The following is a 20,554-nucleotide window of genomic DNA, read 5'->3' on the forward strand; positions in this document are numbered from 1 at the left end:
AGAATTTTAAAATTGTCTCATTTTGAGCTCTGATTATTCTAGAGCCTAAGTAAGTAACTCAGTCTTTCAGGGGTCTGCTCTCTAATTTGTTTTGTAACTTTTTTATGTTTAAAAGTAAAGTATAATTGTAGAGAGAGAGACTCTGAGACAAGCAAGAGATTTCGAATTAGCATCTACTTTATCTTTAGAGTAGTATCAACGAAAAATTCATCAGCTGATCTAAGAAAGAAATGGAAAATTTTATTGAGCCAAATTTGAGGATTATAACCCAGGAAGAGCATCTCAGAAAGCTCTGAGAACTGTTCCCCTCGTTAGAAGTCAAGGTACAGTTATGTACGTTTTTTGAGACAGAGAGCTGTACATTCAATGAGGTATTATTGACAGTTTACACAATCCAGACTTAATTATCATCGTGGCCCCTAACAGGTCAAGAAGGAATGTTATCTTTTTTTTTTTTTTTTAATTAATCAATTTATTTATTTATGGCTGCGTTGGGTCTTTGTTGCTGTGCGCGGGATTTCTCTAGTTGCGGCGAGTAGGGGCTACTCTTTGATGCGGTGCTCAGGCTTCTTATTGTGGTGGCTTCTCGGCACGGAGCACGGGCTCTAGGCATGCGGGCCCCAGTAGTTGTGGCTCGTGGGCTCCAGTGCACAGGCTCAGTAGTTGTTGTGCACGGGCTCAGTTGCTCCGCGGCACGTGGGATCCTCCCGGACCAGGGCTCAAACCCGTGTCTCCTGCATTGGCAGGCGGATTCTTAACCACTGGGCCACCAGGGAAGCCCAGGAATGTTATCTTTTAAGGAGTTGTCTTATTGATGCTAGAAGCATGCTGCTCTTTATGGTTGAGCAGGTATTTCTGCCAATGGGGGAGGTTTGGTCAATGCCTAATGCAGATACACAATGCATAGTGCGGGGAGAGAGGAGGCCAAAGGGCAGAGAAAAATGTATTTGTTAAAATTTTTCTCATCTTGCCATAAAATATGACTTTTATTTCATAGCAGATAGGCTAAGGTACTTTGGTATTTATAAAAAGATCTTTGAATTTTTACTGAGAGAATCTTATTTTAAATAAGGCTGCCTCCTCTGAAACTATAATATGACACTGTGTGTGTGTGTGTGTGTGTGTGTGTGTGTGTGTGTGTGTGTGTGTATGTGTGTGAGAGAGAGAGAGAGAGAGAGAGAGGGAAGGAGGGATTTGGTTTGAGATTTTGGAGTTTATTCATCCAGTGGGAGATATTGGAGAATTAGCTACATGTCCTTATAAGATAATTTCATCTCTAAGTTGTTCCCCTAATACGAATACCAAGCATAATAATGATGATGATGATAATGATAGCATTCTATTGGATATTTATAACATTCTAGAAACTGAGTCAATTGCCTTATATTTATTAACTCATTTATTCCTCACAGTATCTCTGTGAAATAGATATGAGTTCCATAATCCTTTATCTGAAACCTTTGGGGTGCATGTCATTAGAATTTTAGATAAGAGTTTAGATAGGTAATATAGTTCACTTCACATACATTTATAACATATAGTTCACTATGTATTACATTACATCTCCAACAGGGTCCTGGGGTAGCACCTTGTAATCAACCTCATTGATATTTCTGTAGTGAAATATATGAATATTTACATTAAGTGAGCTAAATATGGACTATAAATAGGCTTGCATTAGTTTAGGGAAAGTTTTGGAATCAAAATACCCAAAACTTTAAATATCCAGACTTTGTCAGATTTTGGAATGGAAGATGAAAAGGATTTTGAATCTTTACTTTTGTTTTATGGATGAGGAAACTGAGACCCTTGAGAAGTTAGAGTCTCCTTATATTGAAGGGAATTTTTTTTGGAGGGGAGGAGTCCTGTTTTTAATTTAAGCAGTTGTGTTACTTAAAAGATATTCTCAAATTCTTTATTTTATTGTATTATTTTTTATTGAAGCATAGTTGATGTACAATATTATATATGTTACAGGTGTACAGTATGCTGATTCACAATTTTTAAAGTTTATACTCCATTTATAGTTATTATAAAATATTGGCTACTATTCCTTGTGTTGTACAATATATCCTTGTAACTTATTTTATATATAATAGTTTCTACCTCTTAATCCCCTATCCCTGTATTGCCCCCTCCCTTCCTTCTCCCCACTGGTAACCACTAGTTTGTTCTCTATATCTGTGAGTCTGTTTCTTTTTTGTTATATTCACTAGTTTGTTGTATGTTTTTAGATTCCACATATAAGTGATACCGTACTGTATTTGTCTTTCTCTTTCTTACTTATTTCACTTAGCATAATACTGTCCAAGTCCATGCATGCTGCTGCAAATGGCAAAAATTTCATTCTTTTTTATGGTTGAATAATATTCCATTGTATGTATGTGTATATATATACCTCACCTTCTTTACCCATTCATCTGTTGATGGACACTTAGATTGCTTCCATATCCAGGCTATTGTAAATAATGCTGCTGTGAACATTGGGGTTAACATATCTTTTCAAATTAGTGTTTTTGTTTTTTTCGGATATATAACCAGGAATTATTCTCATATTCTTTAATGAATTTTATATATTTTTATTTGTTTTCTTTCCAGATGTACATCATGTTAAATATTCGAATTGTGCTAGTTGGGCTGGAGATTTGGACAAATGGAAATCTGATCAACATAATTGGAGGTGCGGGTGATGTGTTGGGGAACTTTGTACAGTGGCGGGAGAAGTTTCTTATAACACGTCGGAGACATGACAGTGCACAGCTAGTTCTGTAAGTGATTTTCTTTTAAAGATACTATTAATGGCATGGTCAGAATAATAATTTTTGCTTTTTTGCTTTTATTAGAATCATATTCTCTTAAGGTTTTTGAGCATTCATTTAAATGAGGGAAATTTTTGCTACTATAGGACAAGTGACAGTATGATAATAAGACCTCTCTTTTGTGTTGGAGCCTCTGTAAACTTTCTCCCATGTCCTTCTTCCTCTTTCTTGGGTTACTTCCTCATTTTGGTATGGCATATTTTCTAGTTTCTTCTTGTGTAAGGATATATTGAAAGAAAAAATTTTGACCTCTTGCATGTTGGAAAATGTGTTTCACGGTCTCGAAACAGAACTTAAAAATTATCTCCTGTACACCAGAAAGTAACAAAACATTGTAAATCAACTGTACTTCAATTAATAAAAAATTAATCTCAATTTGAACTCTGATTATCCTAGGGCTTAAGTAACTCAGTTTTTCAGAGGTGTGCTTTCTAGTTTGTTTTGTAAATTTCAGGTTATTTTGCTGAGTATAAAATTCTAGGCATGAAATTTTTTCCTTCAGAATTTTGAAGGCATGGCCATTGTCTTTTGACTTCCAGAATTACTATTGAGAAGCTTTAATTCATTCTGATTCCTGATCTTTTGTATGTGGCCTTTTTTTTTTTTTTTTTTTCTTTCTTCTTTCGTAACTTGTAGGATCTTCTCTTGGTTCCCAGGCTTCTAAATTTTCCTGATGCTATGCTTTGGTGTAGGTCTTTTATCACTCATCGTGTTGTGTTCTTAGTGGGTAACTTCAATCTTGAAACTGCAGTTCTAGGAATTTTTCTCAAATTATTTTGTAGATGATTTCATCCTCTTTATTTTTATTCTTCATTCCTTCTGGGATTCCTTTTACTCAGCTATTGAGTTTCTTGTGCTTGTCCTCTAATTTTATTATCTTTTGTCTCCTTCTCTTTGTCTTTTTGTTCTGCTTTCTGGATATTTCTTTAAATTTACCTTCTAAGGTTTTTATTGAGTTTTTCATTTCAGCTATCTTATTTTTAATGTTTAATATTTAGCTCTTTTTTGTCCCCCTTAAAATTTTTATATGGTCAAATTCTTTTTTTTTTTTTTCCCAACAAAAGGTTCCACATATTTACTACTGAGCCAAAGCATTAGTGCAGAAACACTGACACAAAAAGAAAAATCACTTTCCTAATAAAACCCATCCAGCTGTTTGGGTAGTAGTGATGTTCTCAGAGTGATTTGGTAAGATGCAAGTGTCCTTGACCCAGCAAAAATGTGTGCCACCTCATATGCGAGGCTCCTTACAGACCTAGCTTGGTTCTTCTCCAGTGTCTTCTCTTGGAGTTGTACCTGATTTTATTACCAGTTTTCATTTGAATCCACTGGGGAATGGAACGATTCCCTGCTTTTGTTTCTTGGCCAGGAATCACTTGATCCTGAAAGTCTTGTGAGAAAACATGGTGAGGAGCAAATTTAACCGTACATAGGGTGGTGGAGAAGAGAAGAGAAGAGAGCTGGTCAAATTCTTATTTCATGGATATAATAATTTTTTTAAACTCTCTTTGAGATATTTCTGATATATTTTTAAAAATTTTCTTCTTTCTACATAGTATTTTCATGGAACCATAATAAAACTTAAGCTTATGTAATCACTTAATACAAATATATTCCAAAAGTTAATACAAAACCCTCACTTAAAAATACTAAAAAAATTCTTTCTTCTTAAAAATCTTCTGGTTGGTGGGCTGACATTTTGCCAAAAAATGTTTCATGTAATAATTTTTGCCTCCCTTGATGTTGATGGTACCTAAAACTCAAAAGTTTTTCTGAGGAGAAATTTCCCTTGATTTTATTTATTTATTTACTTATTTATTTAGTCATACCAGTTAATTTAAAGCAAGGCACTGAGAATGCCTAAATGGATTTTTATGGCCCCATAACCACAAAAACTTGATCCTGACATTTTTATTAATTTTTAGTAAAATTGCACCTGGGAGTGTCCTCATACCCTGGCGGTGAGCACGCCTTCTCGTTCACAAAAGGGACAGGCACCAGGCACATTCCCTGTGCTTTGCCCACCCACACCTACCAAGCTGTCTCCTCTGTTTGTTCTCCATCTGCCATGTTAGAGGCGTTTCCCAGATGTCTGATAATCCCTGGTTGTTTGTGGTTAGGAATGGGTACTAAAATGCCTTTTGGAAGCATTGAGGACATAAGTGGGGCTTGGGGACTGTGGGGTTCACTACAGGGTGATCTCGCTAAAAATGTTTTCTTGGCAATCCCCTTATGTCAGTATCTCTAGGCGTCTTGTCCCGGCTGTTCAGATGCCCGAGAGAAGGGTTTATCCATTCATTTAAAAGATATTTATTAGATGTATTCCTAGGCTCTGGGGTATAGCAGTGAACAAAACAGACAAAAATTCTTGCTCTCATGGAGTTCATATTGTGGTGGAGGAGATTTATCTCATAAGTGAGGTAAATAAGTGTATATAATATGCTAAATAATGATAAGTAGTAAGGAGGAAAAATAAAGCAGGGAGGGTAGAGATAGAAGTATTGGGGGGAGTGAGGTTGAAATTTTAGGTAACTTGGCGAGGGAAGGCCTCAATGAGAAGATGACCTTTGTGTAAAGACCTGAAGCAGGTGAGGGAGTGAGTTAGGGCTGTATATTGGGGAGGAGAGTTCCAGGCAGAGGGACCAGGTCCTTAGACACGGGTGTGTCCACGACGATTGAGCAGACACACGGAGACCATCGTGACTCTTCTGTTCCCTGTGCTCCCTGCCTGCAGCCTCCTGTGTGAATATGTCATTTTGTTACCTGATCTCAATAGAGTTTTTGAATAAATAAATATACTGCATTTTAGGAAGGTTTTTCATCTAGAAGGTACAAAACAACTTGGTTTGATATCAAAAATGTATCTTCATTTGTCTGAAAAATGAATTTGTAAAATTAATCTCCACTCTGATAATAAAAAAGAGATGTCTTTAATTGAATTGTCATTTTTAAAATGTTATTTACCTTTGCCATTTTTCTCCCAGTTTTCGTAGGGTCTACCAATCAGTTTAAGATTACCCAGAGAAATAGGAGCAATGTGTACCTTTTCCTCCCCAAGTACATTTTATAACTTTTACCTGTTCTCTTCATCTAGGAAGAAAGGTTTTGGTGGGACCGCGGGAATGGCATTTGTGGGAACAGTGTGTTCAAGGAGCCACGCGGGCGGGATTAACGTGGTACGTTTTGTTCTTGATGTTCATCTTTGGAATCTGCATTAGGAAATGTCCAGCATTCAGTGACTCTATACTTCCTCTCCTAGTCCTTACAGCAATATTTTGGCTATTATGAGGGACATGGTAGAAGTGGCAGATGTGTTCTTTCCCTGGAGACTGGATTAAGTTTTCTAATATTTATTGTGTGTTTATTAGCACCTCACTTTTTATGGATGAGGAAACAGAGGCTCCATTTGAGAAAATTAAGTCAGAACAATGAACTTGTATTCCCATCAACCACCATGAATAATCTGTTGATGCTAAAGGAATTAATCTGTTGCTTAAAGAGTCTATCTCTATCATCAGTATGTTAAGTCACACCAGTTTCCTACTAGACTGCAATGTCTACACACTGATGTTGGACGCTTGCTTTATCACGTAGGCTATCAATATTGTAGTGATGAATTTCCTTTTGTGAAAAAGTAATCTGAGAAACAAAAAGCATATCCTTTTTGTTCAGAAACCTAATGAATACCTTCCTGTGTTTGGGCAGTTTGGGCAAATCACGGTGGAGACATTTGCATCCATTGTTGCTCATGAGTTGGGTCATAACCTTGGAATGAATCATGATGATGGGAGAGATTGTTATTGTGGAGCAAAGAGCTGCATCATGAATTCAGGAGCATCGTGAGTAACTGAATTCTTTCTTTTTATTCTTTTTCCTTTTTCTTTTTTAAAACTATTTATTGAACATTTGTTTAATGCTAAAAATAAACAATGAATTGTTTGGATTGGAGTAATGTGTATCTTTTTGAATTAGAGTTTTCCCCAGGTGAATGCCCAGGAATGGGATTGCAGGATCATATGGTAGCTATATTTTTAGTTTTTTAAGGAACCTTCACACTGTTTTCCATAGTGACTGCATCAGTTTACGTTCCCACCAACAGTATAGGAGGATTCCTTTTTCTCCACACCCTCTCCAGCATTTATTATTTGTAGACTTTTTAGTGATTGCCATTCTGACTGGTGTGAGGTGATAACTCATTGAGTTTTGATTTGCATTTCTCTAATAATAGCGATATTAAGCATCTTTTTATGTGCCTGTTGGTGATCTGTATGTCTTCTTTGGAGAAATGTCTATTTAAATCTTCTGCCCATTTTTTTGATTGGGATGTTTGTTTTTTTGATGTTAAGCAGTATGAGCTGTTTGTATATTTTGGAAATTAATCCCTTGTTGGTTGCATTGTTTGCAAATATTTTCTCCCAGTCCGTAGGTTGTCTTTTCATTTTGTTTATGGTTTCTTTTGCTGTGCAAAAACTTTTAAGTTTAATTAGGTCCCATTTGTTTATTTTTTGTTTTTATTTCTGTTACTCATTTTTTGGAGAGGGATCCAAAAAATATTGCTGCAATTTTTGTCAACAAGTGTTCTGCCGATGTTTTCCTCTAAGAGTTTTATAGTGTCTGGCCTTACATTTAAGTCTTTAATCCATTTAGAGTTTATTTTCGTGTATGGTGTTAGGGAGTGTTCTAATTTCATACTTTTACATGTACCTGTCCAGTTTTCCCAGCACCACTTATTGAAGAGACTGTCTTTTCTCCATTGTATATCCTTGCCTCCTTTGTCATAGATTAATTGACCATAAGTGCATGGGCTTATTTCTGTGGCTTTCTATCCTGTTCCATTGATCTATATTTCTGTTTTTGTGTCAGTACCATACTGTTTTGATGACTGTAGCTTTGTAATATAGTCTGAAGTTAGGAAGTGAGATTCCTTCAGCTCCATTCTTCTTTCTCAAGATTGTTTTGGCTATTCAGAGTCTTTGTGTTTCCATACAAGTTTTAAAATTTTTTGTCCTAGTTCTGTGAAATATGCCATTGGTAATTTGATAGGGATTGCATTGAATCTGTAGATTGCCTTGAATAGTATGGTCATTTTAACAATATTGATTCTTCCAATCCAAGAACATGGTATATCTTTCTATCTGTTTGTGTCAACTTCAATTTCTTTCATCAGTGTCTTACAGTTTTTGGAGTACAGGTCTTTTGCCTCCTTAAGTTGGTTTATTCCTAGGTATTTTATTCTTTGATGTGATGGTAAATGGGATTGTTTCCTTAATTTCACTTTCTGATATTTTGTTGTTAGTGTATAGAAATGCAGTAGGTTTCTGTGCATTAATTTTATATCCTGCAACTTTACTGAATTCATTGATGAGCTCTAGTAGTTTTCCGGTAGGGTCTTTAGGATTTTCTGTGTATAGCATCATGTCATCTTCAAACAGTGACAGTTTTACTTCTTCGCTTTCAGTTTGAATTCCTTTTATTTTTTTTTCTTCTCTGACTGCTGTGGCTAGGACTTCCAAAGCTATGTTGAATAAAAGTTGCGAGAGTGGGCATACTTGTCTTATTCCTGATCTTAGAGGAAATGCTTTCAGCTTTTCACCATTGAGAATGATGTTAGCTGTGGATTTGTCCTATATGACCTTTATTATGTTGAGGTATGTTCCCTCTCTGCCTACTTTCTGAAGAGTTTTTGTCCTAAACAGATATTGAATTTTATCAAAAGCTTTTTCTGCATCTATAGAGATGATCATATGGTTTTTATTCTTCAATTTGTTAATGTGGTGTATGGCCCATTTTTAAAATTGTGTTATTTGTATTTTCGTGGGAGAGCTGGATTTGACATGAACACAAGTCATGTCTTTCCTCGACGTGTGTTGGAAGCTATCACCTTAGCAGGGGTTGGGACTGGGGATGGAGGGGCTGGAGCTGGAGCTGGGTTTGTGATGGGACTTCCCCTCTGCTTAGTGGCCAACACTGCCATATCGGGCATGGGGTTTGGTCCCCAGTTGCTGGAGCACAAGCGCTGAGGATCGGGTCTGAGCCCGCTCTGTTCCCTTTAAGTGTGTGCTGTCCCCTTTCCCAGCACCAGCACCCTCTCCCTGGGCAGGGGGGGAGCAGTGCTGGGACAAGAGGGGCTGGTGTGGGCACTCAGCATGGGTCTGGGCACAAGCTGCAGCAGTCCAACAGCAGGCAGAGATCTGCAAACAAAGACAGTTTTGTTTCTTTCTTCCCAATTTGTATGTCTTTCATTTCCTTTTTTATTGCATTAGCTTGAGTGGTCAGTTTTGTCTGATATTAATTTAGCTGTCCCAGATTTGTTTTTTGTTTTTCTTTTTTTTTTGGTAATGTTGACAGTATATGTTTTCTATTCCTTTACTTTGAACTTTTCTTTATTCTTGTGTTTTAGATATATGCTTCTAAACAACCTATATTTAGGTTTTATTTTTTTAATCCAGCCTGGCAATATTTGTCTCTTAATTGAATCATTTAATCTACTTATGTTTAATATGATCACTAATACACTGTATTTATGCAAATGTAGGTGACACTGATTATAAGATACCATTATTAACATACCACTTAGAATGAAAAAAATGGTGCCTATCAAGTTAATACAAATTTTAAGAGGAATCTCAATTTCAGGGTATTTTAAATGTGTAAAGAATGTGTTTTAGAAAAACACATCAAATCTGCTGTATTACAACTGTGGATTTTAGTTCCCTGCTAAAATTTTCAAGCTTCTCATTTTTCTCTCTGACCATAGCAAGCAGAGATTTTCTCTTTTTGGGTTATTGTTTGATAATTCTAGTATCTGGAGACTTTATGGGACTATATCTGTTTTTTTTTTCCCTTATAGTGTCTTTTAATTTTTTTATAGTTGTTCTCACAGTATCTTGTGTCTTCGTGTTATGTTTTGATAAAGTATTGGACATTGTATTTGAACAATTTTTGGTAAGAAATAATTTGAGAAGTAGGATTATGTTATCCTTGGCGTATTAAATCTTCTTTTTGAGGACAGATTTCCCACCTTCTACTTCATATGCTATTTCATGAACATTAGTTGACTGTTACAAGTTAGGCTTTTTTTTTTAGATGCACGTGATATAGATGCTAGAGTTTTTCCAGGTAATCAGTTGGATCCAGTTCTGTTTAAAAAGTGGGTAATCTAACTCTGTAACATAATTTTTATCATTATTTAAGATATTTGAGGGACCTGGTAGTGTTCCCCTCACACACGGCTCTTGGATTCCTGGACGTGTGAGGGGTGGTTTTCTTGGGAGGTACCTTTCTAGAGAAATGGCTTTCTTAATTCTGCCCCTCAATGCCACGTACATCAGAAAGCCTCCATAATCGGAGGCTTTTAAAAAAGTGCTCTTTTTTAAAAAAAAAAAAAAATCTAATTAAGTGTCATCACTTAGAGTTCTTTCTTAGGACTTCCTATTCCTAGGCTGTGGGGATTAGGATGGTCGTGGTGGAAACGTGTTCTGCTTATTTCCAGATTAGTCATAGAGAGAATGTTTTAAATGATAGTTGGTTTTTTTGGGTCATATCCTGGTAGACCATTTCCATCACTGTTAGTCCCATCTATGTCCTTCTGAATCAGTTTTATAAAACTCACCTAGATGTGACAAAAGAGATTCGGAGATGCTTTAGATTCATATCTTAGTACCCAGAAGTGATAGAGAGTAGGGGTACTTTAGTTGCTATTATTCAAGCCAAGTATCAGGAGAAAGATCATCCTTCTTATTACTGTAGGTGACATCCAAGGATGACTAGGGAGAGAATATCTTCATTTTATTATCCACAGTGTTAGTGAAGGCCAACTTGGGGATGTTTGTTATTACCTCCACATACTAAACAGCATAAGAAGTGGTTATGATTTTGTTATCCTTTTCAGTACTATAGTCAACTTCATTGTGGGTGAAACAGATTTTTTTTTTTTTTTTGTAGATTGCTTTAGGATCACACATATAAAACATTGTTTCTATGAGAAAATGTGTTTCAAGGACTGTATAACAAGCTTATTTCAAAAATAATCTGTTCAGAAGTGGTGAACTTTGTAGATTAAAATTAGGAGCTCAAGTGTAGGAAATATACACATATGTCTGTACAACTCCCGTGACTATTAGCTGATTAATATATTCTTACAGAAAACATTATTGAATATGTACTGTGTGATAGGCACTGTACTAGCCATATAAAGAACAATAATAGGAAATAAAAAAACGATCGTTTAAATTGAAGTCTCCTTGTTTATCAGATAATTATCACATGCTCTAGTTTGACATTTCTACTTGAGGTCCTTAGACTCAAACTCTTGTTGTCTTTCCTAAAACCTGCTCTGCCCCCATCTTCCCGTGATAATTAATGATAGCACCTTCCTTCTAGTAGCTCAGGACAAAAATCTCAGTCACCCTTGACTTCTCTTTTCTCACATTCTTTGCCTTAATGTCTATTTCTCTAAACCACATAAATGATCCAAACGCTTCTTACTGCTTTCACCACTGCCACGTTTGTCCGTCATCATCTGTTGAGTGGACTTCTTCCTGCTTAACATAGCAAACATGGTGATCTTATTAAAACATAAATCAGATCACATCATTCCTGCTTCACACTTTCCATTGTGTCATTCCCCCCTCCTTATTTCACTCATCGTAAAAAGTCAGATTCTTGCAGTGGCCTCTTCCCACCTTGCTGTCTGTATCCCGCACTGTCTCACTCCACTCCAGCCGTGCTGGCTTCCTTATCTGTTCCTTGAACAGGCAGTCTTCTCCCTTCGGGCTTTTGCACTTACTGTTTGTTCTCCCGGTAATGATCTTCCCCTAGAAATCCAGTTTTGATTCAGTTGTCTCAGTATTTGAAGTGCCTGTCCTGACAGCTCTTTGAAAAACTGTAGTTGCTCCTCCCCCTGCAGAGGTCGTCTTCTTCACCTCCTCATCTTTTTCCCCAACGTCACTTGTCTTCTAATTTACTATTGAATTTATTTCTTCATTATGTTTATAGTCTGTTTCACTCAGTAGAATGTTGCCTTCACAGGGGCGGGGATTTTTGTCTGCCTTGTTTACCGTTTTCTCCCTTGCACGAAGAAGAGTGCCTTGTACATGATAGATGTGCCACAAAGATTTGTTGAAGGAACAGTGTTGTACAAAAGGACTCCTCCTTACAATATTCCTAAGCAGAGAGTAGCAAGAAAAAGAAGAATGTGGAAAACGAGTGTTTTGGTCATTGTCGGAAATCTTGTGCTAGGTCTTTACTTTCTGTGTGACTGCTTTCCAGTCCGAAGAGCCAGGAGCCCGGAGCCAGGACTGTCTACTTCCTGGGAGACTCTGGGCCGGTTAGCAAAGAAGAGTTTACCCAGGGAACAAAGTCTCCCAGAAAGGATCTGTTTCTTAGATTCCTTGGATGTACAGAAGACACGGAATCAATAGGAATGCTTTCTCAATCACTGTAACATAACACGGTTCTCATTCCCACTGCTACTTTTGGTACCCTTGCTCAAACTGATAAAAAAGAGATTCTTTCAGGGCACCAAATGCCCCCAATAAAATTTTAATGTGACTTGGATTTCTCAAAGGTTCTTGTTTTATAGTTGAGTGTGTCTCCCGCTAGTCTTCAAAAGTGAACATAGCCAGTGGGACTATCTAAAAATATCGTTATTGAGTAAAACAATAACTAAACACAACCCAGCAACACATAGAAACACATCAAAATTGTGTTCGTATAAATAGCACATAGACAGTTCAAGTTGGACCGTTTCTAGAAGCCTATCTAGCCTTCAGAGTATTAACTACAGTTCTTAGAAATTACCATCAGAGGCATTTAAACCTCAAACTGTAGCTGAAATTCTGCCCTGTGCATGCTGCTTCTCGGTAGCTATCGTGCGTGCATCGTCGCTGGATTCACATTATTGTCACATAGCTCCTAGTAAGCGTTAGTGAAGGGAGCGCAGGAATGTCATTCAGCAGAGTGAAAAGAGGTTGGGGAAACAGAGCTCGCTTCACATATTTGAAGAACCTTTACTATGGAAGACAAATAAAACTTAATTCTAGAGAGGACTAGATAATTTTTGAGGTCTCTTCTGATGCTGAGATTTATGATTCTGTGAATATTTTCTGTATCTTCTGCCATTTTATTTTTTATTTTTTTCACCATGTCTCGCGGCTTGCAGGATCTTTGTTCCCCGACCGGAGACTGAACCTGGACCCTTGGTAGGGAAAGCGCGGAGTCTTAACCACTGGACAGCCAGGGAACTTCCTCTGTCACTTTAAATGTTCACTTCTTGATGGTTGAAGACATGACTTAAGATTTTCAAAGTGAGTAATTGCTATGACTTAAGATCTTTTTCTTCATGTTTATTACAGAGGTTCCAGAAACTTCAGCACTTGCAGTGCAGAAGACTTTGAGAAGTTAACTTTAAATAAAGGTGGAAACTGCCTTCTTAATATTCCAAAGCCTGACGAAGCTTACAGTGCTCCTTTCTGTGGTAATAAATTGGTGGACCCTGGGGAAGAGTGTGACTGTGGTACTCCAAAGGTCAGTTTAATGTGTGATGTTTGCTTTGCGAGGTTACCTTGGGATTTGCAAAAAAATAAAATAGCTCAGTTTGGGCAACTCTAGCATAGGAGCTAAAGTAAAATTTAGTGGCAAAATGAGGATTGGTATTTTGCTTGTGGGGATATGTTCCTGGGGTTGATCATTCCCTCATTCCTAGAACATAACCAATGGTGTCATCTGTTTTGGTGTCCAGGAAAGCACCATGTTTATTCTTCTGTTTTTTTGCTACCGTCTACCATTTCTGTTATGGTTACTGAGTCATTTATTTATTTTAAAGAACAAATCCGTTTTTCTCTTGGCTCTTTACTTATAAGCTTTTACTATTCTGGCACTGCCATTGCAGAAACATTTATTCAGTTGACCTCATTTTAATAGTAAATTGAAGCTGGCCCATTGTCCAAGTTCTTCGTTAACAAAGTTCTTGCTACTCAAATTAACATCCTCCCTTTAGTAAGCTTCAGTTCACCTACCGCTCTCTGGCTTTCTCACACCTGTTACTCACACTTACTGCCATAAGTCTGTGCCCATCTTTATTATTATTCTTCTATATCTCAGCCATTCTCCTCTCAAAATGGCCTACTTAAGACTTCCTAGACAAGGCTTAGGAGGAAAAAAAATTTTAATTAAATTTCAAAAATTAAAAAAAATTAAATTTAAATTTTAAAGAAATTGGTTCAATTGTATTTAAACTTTACTATATTCTCAATCTTTTCCACAAGTGCTGCTTCTTCTCCCTTACCTGACCACACATCCCTGGCTTATGCCAGAAGGCTTTACATTCTAGAAAGACAGTATGTTTTTTTGTTTTTGTTTTTGTTTTTGTTTTCTGGGGGGAGGGGTGTGCCGCTTGGCTTGTGAGATCTTAGTTTCCCAACCAAGGGTCGAACCTGGGCCCTCGGCAGTGAGAGCACAGAGTCCTACCCACTGGACCACCAGGGAATTCCCAGGCAGTATGTATTTTATGATGAAATTGTCATGGGCCTTCATTGCACTATTGCTGCATGTCAGCAGCCTCTGCTAAATGTTTTCCATGGTATGATCCTCACAATAACTCTAGGAGATTGATATTTCTTTATATTCTCATTTTCATATGAGGAAAATAAAGCCTAATGAGGTTATGTTTAATCTCTAAATTAATGTTATACTGTTAGGATGACCAAGCTCTTCTTTCCAGGCATTCTCCTAAAATATTATATATGTTTTGATTTCTCCTGACTGTTTACTTCATTATCGAGCTAATTGAAATAGTCTATATTTGCTTCTCGAGCTTTTTTTTTTTTAAAGTATTTGTTTATTTATTTATGGCTGTGTTGGGTCTTTGTTTCTGTTTGAGGGCTTTCTCTAGTTGTGGCAAGCAGGGGCCACTCTTCATCACGGTGCGCGGGCCTCTCACTATCGTGGCCTCTCTTGTTGCGGAGCACAGGCTCCAGACGCGCAGGCTCAGTAGTTGTGGCTCACGGGCCCAGCTGCTCCGCGGCACGTGGGATCTTCCCAGACCAGGGCTCGAACCCGTATCCCCTGCATTGGCAGGCAGACTCTCAACCACTGCGCCACCAGGGAAGCCCCGCTTCTCGAGCTTTTGCACTACAAATTACTCTTGAAAAAAGTACCACTTCCCCCTCAAATATCACAGGTGTTGTTCTTGGTATAAAAGTTTCAAATAGCAAGCACAAGCAAAATTCCCCTTTATTTCTCCCATACATTTTTTCACTTCCTTCTGCAGTGGTAATCATTCTTATAAGTTTAGTGTGTTTCTTTATAGATTTTATTCTATGCATTTATATACCTATATACAGTATGTACATTTGTAGCATAGTTGGGTTTGTTTTAGGATTTTATTTTTTTACATAAATGAAATCCGACTTAATACATTGCATGCAGAGTTTTTTTTTCTATTAATATATCCTGGAGATTTTTTCCGTGTCATTATGTTATTTACACATAATCCTTTAATCTGCTGATTAGTATTTCAGTATAAGGATATACTGTGATTTATTTCACCATACTCTCGTTAAAGGACATTTACTCACTGTAGTGTATTTTTCTGTTGCAAACAGTATATCCTTGTATATGCTCCATGTATGTGTGTGTGTGTGCATACATATATATACAAGTATTTCTCTAAGATAATTACCTAAAGGTAGAATTATTGAATTGCAAAGTATGTGTGTTTTTAATTTTATTAGCGACTACCAAATTTCCTACAAAAAGGCTGTGTCAGTTTGCACTTTTACCAACAGTATGTCATGGCATTTAGTGTCCCCCATAGTTTTGTAACTGAGCAAGGTACAAGTTTTACTCCTGTTTCAAGATTATCATCATATAGCCTCTCTATAATTTTTTCTAGCATTTTTGTAATTACAGTTTTTTGTATTAGCTCTGTAATTGGTGGGGGGGGGGTCATGTGGAGTGAGCTAGAGAATTAACTTTTACCCATTAATTGTCAGTTGTTGCAAAACCATTTAAAATGGTACTTTCACCATAAATAAAATTCCTGTATACATAGTCTATTTCCGGATTCTCTTTTCTTTTATGAAGCCATCTGTCTGTCTTGCACAGTAGCTGTGAAAAAAAATTAACAGCTGTATTGAAGTATAATTGAATACAATGTCAAAAAAAACCACCCCAAATTCAGACTTAGATAAGAAAAGGCTTTATCCAGAAGAAAGACTATTGTAGTAGGGAGAACACGCTGATCTCAGACATCTGGAAGCGTCTCAAAATCAAACAAAAAGGTTTTTCTTTTATAGGGTAAATGTGGGAGCAAACAGAGATAAGCAGAATCTTTTATGGGGAAGCTGGATAAGCAGGGGAGAATAGCCAGTGAGGTCTGATAGGAAGTTGTCTTTTGGTCAGCTGATTGCCAGGAGAAGCTGGGAAGGGGTGGGGATACTTGTACCCTTTTTTTTTTTGTGGAGGCAAGCAGAGTTCAAGGGCCTATAGGAAAGAGAGAAGGCTCACTAAAGTTTGGTCAAGACAAAGCAAAGGGTAAGAAACAGGCAATTATAAACACTTGTCAACGATGAACTGCACCCGTTTAATGCATACAAGTTAGGTTTTGATACCTGTTTGCATATGTGAAACATATGTTTTTGTGCTTTTGGTGTTACATCTAAGAAATCTTTGCCTAGTCCAAGATTGCAAATGTTTTTTCCTAGAAGCTTTATCATTTTAGGTTTTTTTAAAAAATAAATTTATTTATATTTTATTTATTTATTTTTGGTTGCATTAGGTCTTTGTTGCTGCACACAGGCTTTCTCTAGTTGTGGTGAGGGGGGGCTACTCCTTGTTGCGGTGCGCAGTCTTCTCATTGTGGTGTCTTCTCTTGTTGCGGAGCACAGGCTCCAGGCACGTGGGCTTCGCTAGTTGTGGCACGTGGGCTCAGTAGTTGTGGCTCACGGGCTCTAGAGCACAGGCTCAGTAGTTGTGGTGCACGGGCTTAGTTGCTCCACGGCATGTGGGATCTTCCTAGACCAGGGCTCAAACCCGTGTCCCCTGCATTGGCAGGTGGATTCTTAACCACTGTGCCACCAGGGAAGTCCATCGTTTTAGGTTTTACATTTAGGTTTATGATCCATTTTGACTTAATTTTTTGTACGGTGCAAGGTATAGATCATTTTTCAAATTTTCAGATTTTTATTATGAAATAATTATAAACTGACAGACTGTTGCAAAAACAGTCCAAAGAGTCCTATGTATTTTCCCCCCAGTTTCCCCCAAAGGGTGACAAATTATATAGTGATAGTGCAGTATAAAAACCAGGACACTGACGTTGGTATGTTAACTAGATTACATACTTTATTCAGCTTTTACCATTTTAACCTGCATTCGTGTGTGTGTGTGTGAACTTTTATGCAGTTTTATCCCATATATAGATTTATGTAACCACCACCTCAATTAAAATACAGAACTGTTCCATCACCACAAAAGAACACCCTCCTGCTACCTTGTCGTAATCACACCCACCCTGACTCCAGCCCTTATCCCTGCCCCTGGCTTCCATCTGTGGTTTTGCCAGTTCAATAATGTTTGCCATTTCAATAATAAATAGAGGGACTTCCCTGGTGGTCCAGTGGTTAGGACTTTGCCTTCCAATGAAGGGGGTGTGGGTTCAATCCCTGGTCAGGGAGTTAAGATTCCACATGCCTCGGGCCAAAAAACCAAAGCATAAAACAGAAGCAATGTTGTAACAAATTCAATAAAGACTTAAAAGAAATAATAAATGGAGGGACTTCCCTGGTGGTCCAGTGGTAAAGAATCCGCCTTACAATGCAGGAGACGCAGGATCGATCCCTGGTCGGGGAACTAAGATCCCACATGCCTTGGGGCAACTAAGTCCGGCGCCACAAACAATGAGCTCATGCGCCTCAACTAGAGAGCCTGTGTGCTGCAAACTCAGAGCCCACGTGGCTGGAGCCACAACTAGAGAAGAGAAAACCCGCACGCCACAACTAGAGAAGAGAAAACCCGCACGCCACAACTAGAGAGAAGCTCAAGAGCTGCAATGAAGAGCTTGCACTCTGCAACAAAAGATCCCGCATGCCTCAATGAAGATCCCACGTGCCGCAACTAAGACCCGACACAGCCAAAAATAAATAAATAAATCTTTAAAAATAATAATAATAAATGGAATCGTACAACATATAACCTTTTGAGACTGACTTTTTTTCACTAAGCGTAATGCCTTTGAGGTCAGTCTAGGTTGTTGCATGTGTTAATATTTTTTTATTTTTTATTAGTGAGTAACAGTCCATTGTATGGATATTACTTCAGCGATTTGGAATAATGTTTAGGCTGGTATTTCCACCAGCTCAAAGGGCCTATCTGAAGTTTGTTTAACCATTCACCCATTCAAGGATATCTAGGTTGTTTTGCTATTATGCATTTTGCTATTGTGAATAACGCTGCCATGAATTATAGTCCACTGTTTAGCATCAGAGAATTAAAGAAAAATATGGTCTTCATGAGTAAACATATGAAGAAGCTCAGCAGAGAAATGTATAGTAAAGAACCAAATGGAAATTATAGAACTAAAAAGTCTAATAAATGAAAGATTCCCTGGGCAGAATTAATAGCAGACTAAGATGGCAGAAAAAGAGTCAATGAACATGGAAGTAGAACAAAAGAAATAATCCAATCTAAAGAAAAAAGAAGAAAGATTAAAGAAAAATGAACAGAGCATCAGGGACATGTAGGCAATATCAAAGAGCCTAATGTAATTATAAGTGAAATCCCAAGAGGAGAGTGAGAACGAGATGGGAAAAGTATTCAAAGAAATAATGGCTGAAAATGTCCCATATTTAACAGAAAATGGTAAGTTACAATTCTAAAACACTAAGTAAAGCCAAATCAGAATCATTACTAAGAATGATTGTAGGCACGTTGTAATCAAAGTGCTGAGATAAGCAGAAAATAATGCAAGAAGTCAGAAGAAAATGGGGAACAAATGTATAAATGGCAGCTGATTTTGGGAGCAGAAGACAGTAGAACAGCAGATTTATAGTTCTGAAAGGAAGAAACCGTCAGCCTAGAATTCTGCAACATAGGAAAATAAATATTCTTCAAAAATTAAAGCTTATTTCCCCTGCCCCCTTCTCTCCTCCTCCTCCTTTCTCCTATCTTCTTTCCCCCTCTCCTTTCTCCTTCCCTTCTCAAACAATTCATACCTGAAGACATTAGTTGGAACATAGGAGAGTAGATGTCACTGGGTGGAAGGTTCGGGGCAGGGGTAGGGAACCATGGTGGGCCAAAGTGGGGTGAGAGAAGCCAAGCAAGATAAAAAGAATGTCCACATGGGTGGAAATCCACCCAACAGAGAAGTCAGACCCTGAGCATGAAGAGAAGTGCATTTATGGATGCTTAATTTCCTGTAATCATTAAACACACTGTTATAAACTGAATGTTTGTGTCCCCCAAATTCATATGTTGAAGCCCTAACCCCCAAGTATGTCTGTATTTGGAGAAGGGACCTCTAGGAAAGTAATTAAGGTTAAATGAGGTCGTAAGGGTGGGCCTTGATCTGATAGGATTAGAGTCCTCATAAAAAAGAGACACTGGAGAGTTTGCTTGCTTTCTCTCTGAACACATGCTCTGAAGAAAGGCCATGTGAGCACACAGCAAGAAGGCAGCTGTCTGCAAGCCAAGGAAGAGAGTCTGCGCCAGAAACTGTATTGGCTGGAACTTTGATCTTGGGCCTCTAGCCTTCAGAGCTGACGTAATAAATTTCTTTTGTTTAAGTCATTAGTCTATGGTATCTTGTTCTGGCAATCCCAGCAGACTAAGACACATATTTTCTGTGATTTCAGTCCTTTGAAATATGTTGAGACCTAGATAATAGCTAAAGAGTCACTGATAAATCCAGAAGGGTAGTAAGGGACTGTTTCCAGGGAGTAACTGTTATAGCCAGGTTAGAAGAAAGCATAGGTCTAAGATAAGAATTTTATTAATGAATATTGATGACAATAATTTATTTCTTTACTGACAGTCATTTTGTCTTCACAGGAATGTGAATTGGACCCTTGTTGTGAAGGAAGTACTTGTAAACTTAAATCATCTGCTGAATGTGCATATGGTGACTGTTGTCAAGACTGTTGGGTAGGGGATTCCTCCCTATTTGGAAAAAATAGAAAAAGGAAAAATATGCATATATCAAAATTGGTTTTCTCTGATCTGTAAGAGAGTACTATTTTTATTACCTGATTACATGAAAAGTTTTATGACACTTGTTTGCAGTTTTGTGTCATGTTCTTTTATGACAAGTGGTCTAAAGAGATTTTTTTTCTTAAGTAAAAACATTTTATTTTTCTGATTTAAGAGTGGTCTATGTTTTTCATTAAAAATTCAACAATAGAAAGTAGACACTGAAAGACCCTCTATCATTTTACCCTCTTCAGGTAGCCATTGTTTGATAATCTGTTATTAGTCACTTTTTCCTATGTAAATGTGAGTATGAGTGTGTGTGTTTGTGTGAAAGTGGGTAAACATGGGTGTACATATTTTTACTATGCACTTTTTTCAGTAAGATACCATGGATTTTCTTCCATTCAGGTAGTTCTACAAGGTTATATAGTTAGTATTCCTTTGTATGGCTGTACCATAATTTCTTTATCTGGTCTACTAATGATGGACATTTAGATAGCTTCCAATATTTGCTTATAAGTGGAATTGTTGGGACAGAGTATGCATAT

The 20,554-nt window shown here is 37.5% G+C and overlaps 1 protein-coding gene and 1 pseudogene across 3 annotated transcripts in view; one reads left to right on the forward strand and one right to left on the reverse strand.

The window, feature by feature from the left end:
- The window catches only part of ADAM9 (ADAM metallopeptidase domain 9), a 101,101-nt gene that overhangs the window by 38,567 nt on the left and 41,980 nt on the right, over positions 1-20,554 (forward strand). For both annotated transcript variants that reach the window (XM_082444151.1, XM_082444152.1), the window contains 5 exons: positions 2,599-2,768; positions 5,914-5,995; positions 6,525-6,658; positions 13,175-13,346; positions 19,869-19,961. In XM_082444151.1, coding sequence (XP_082300277.1) covers positions 2,599-2,768; positions 5,914-5,995; positions 6,525-6,658; positions 13,175-13,346; positions 19,869-19,961 — 651 coding nt within the window. The remainder of the gene's footprint in view (positions 1-2,598; positions 2,769-5,913; positions 5,996-6,524; positions 6,659-13,174; positions 13,347-19,868; positions 19,962-20,554) is intronic.
- Positions 2,775-5,904, reverse strand: LOC309651445 (large ribosomal subunit protein eL39 pseudogene; annotated as a pseudogene). The gene has a single exon. The product of its transcript is annotated as a large ribosomal subunit protein eL39 pseudogene (transcript).

Source organism: Balaenoptera physalus (assembly GCF_965194825.1).
Source record: "Balaenoptera physalus genome assembly, chromosome: 21".
Lineage (NCBI taxonomy): Eukaryota > Metazoa > Chordata > Mammalia > Artiodactyla > Balaenopteridae > Balaenoptera > Balaenoptera physalus.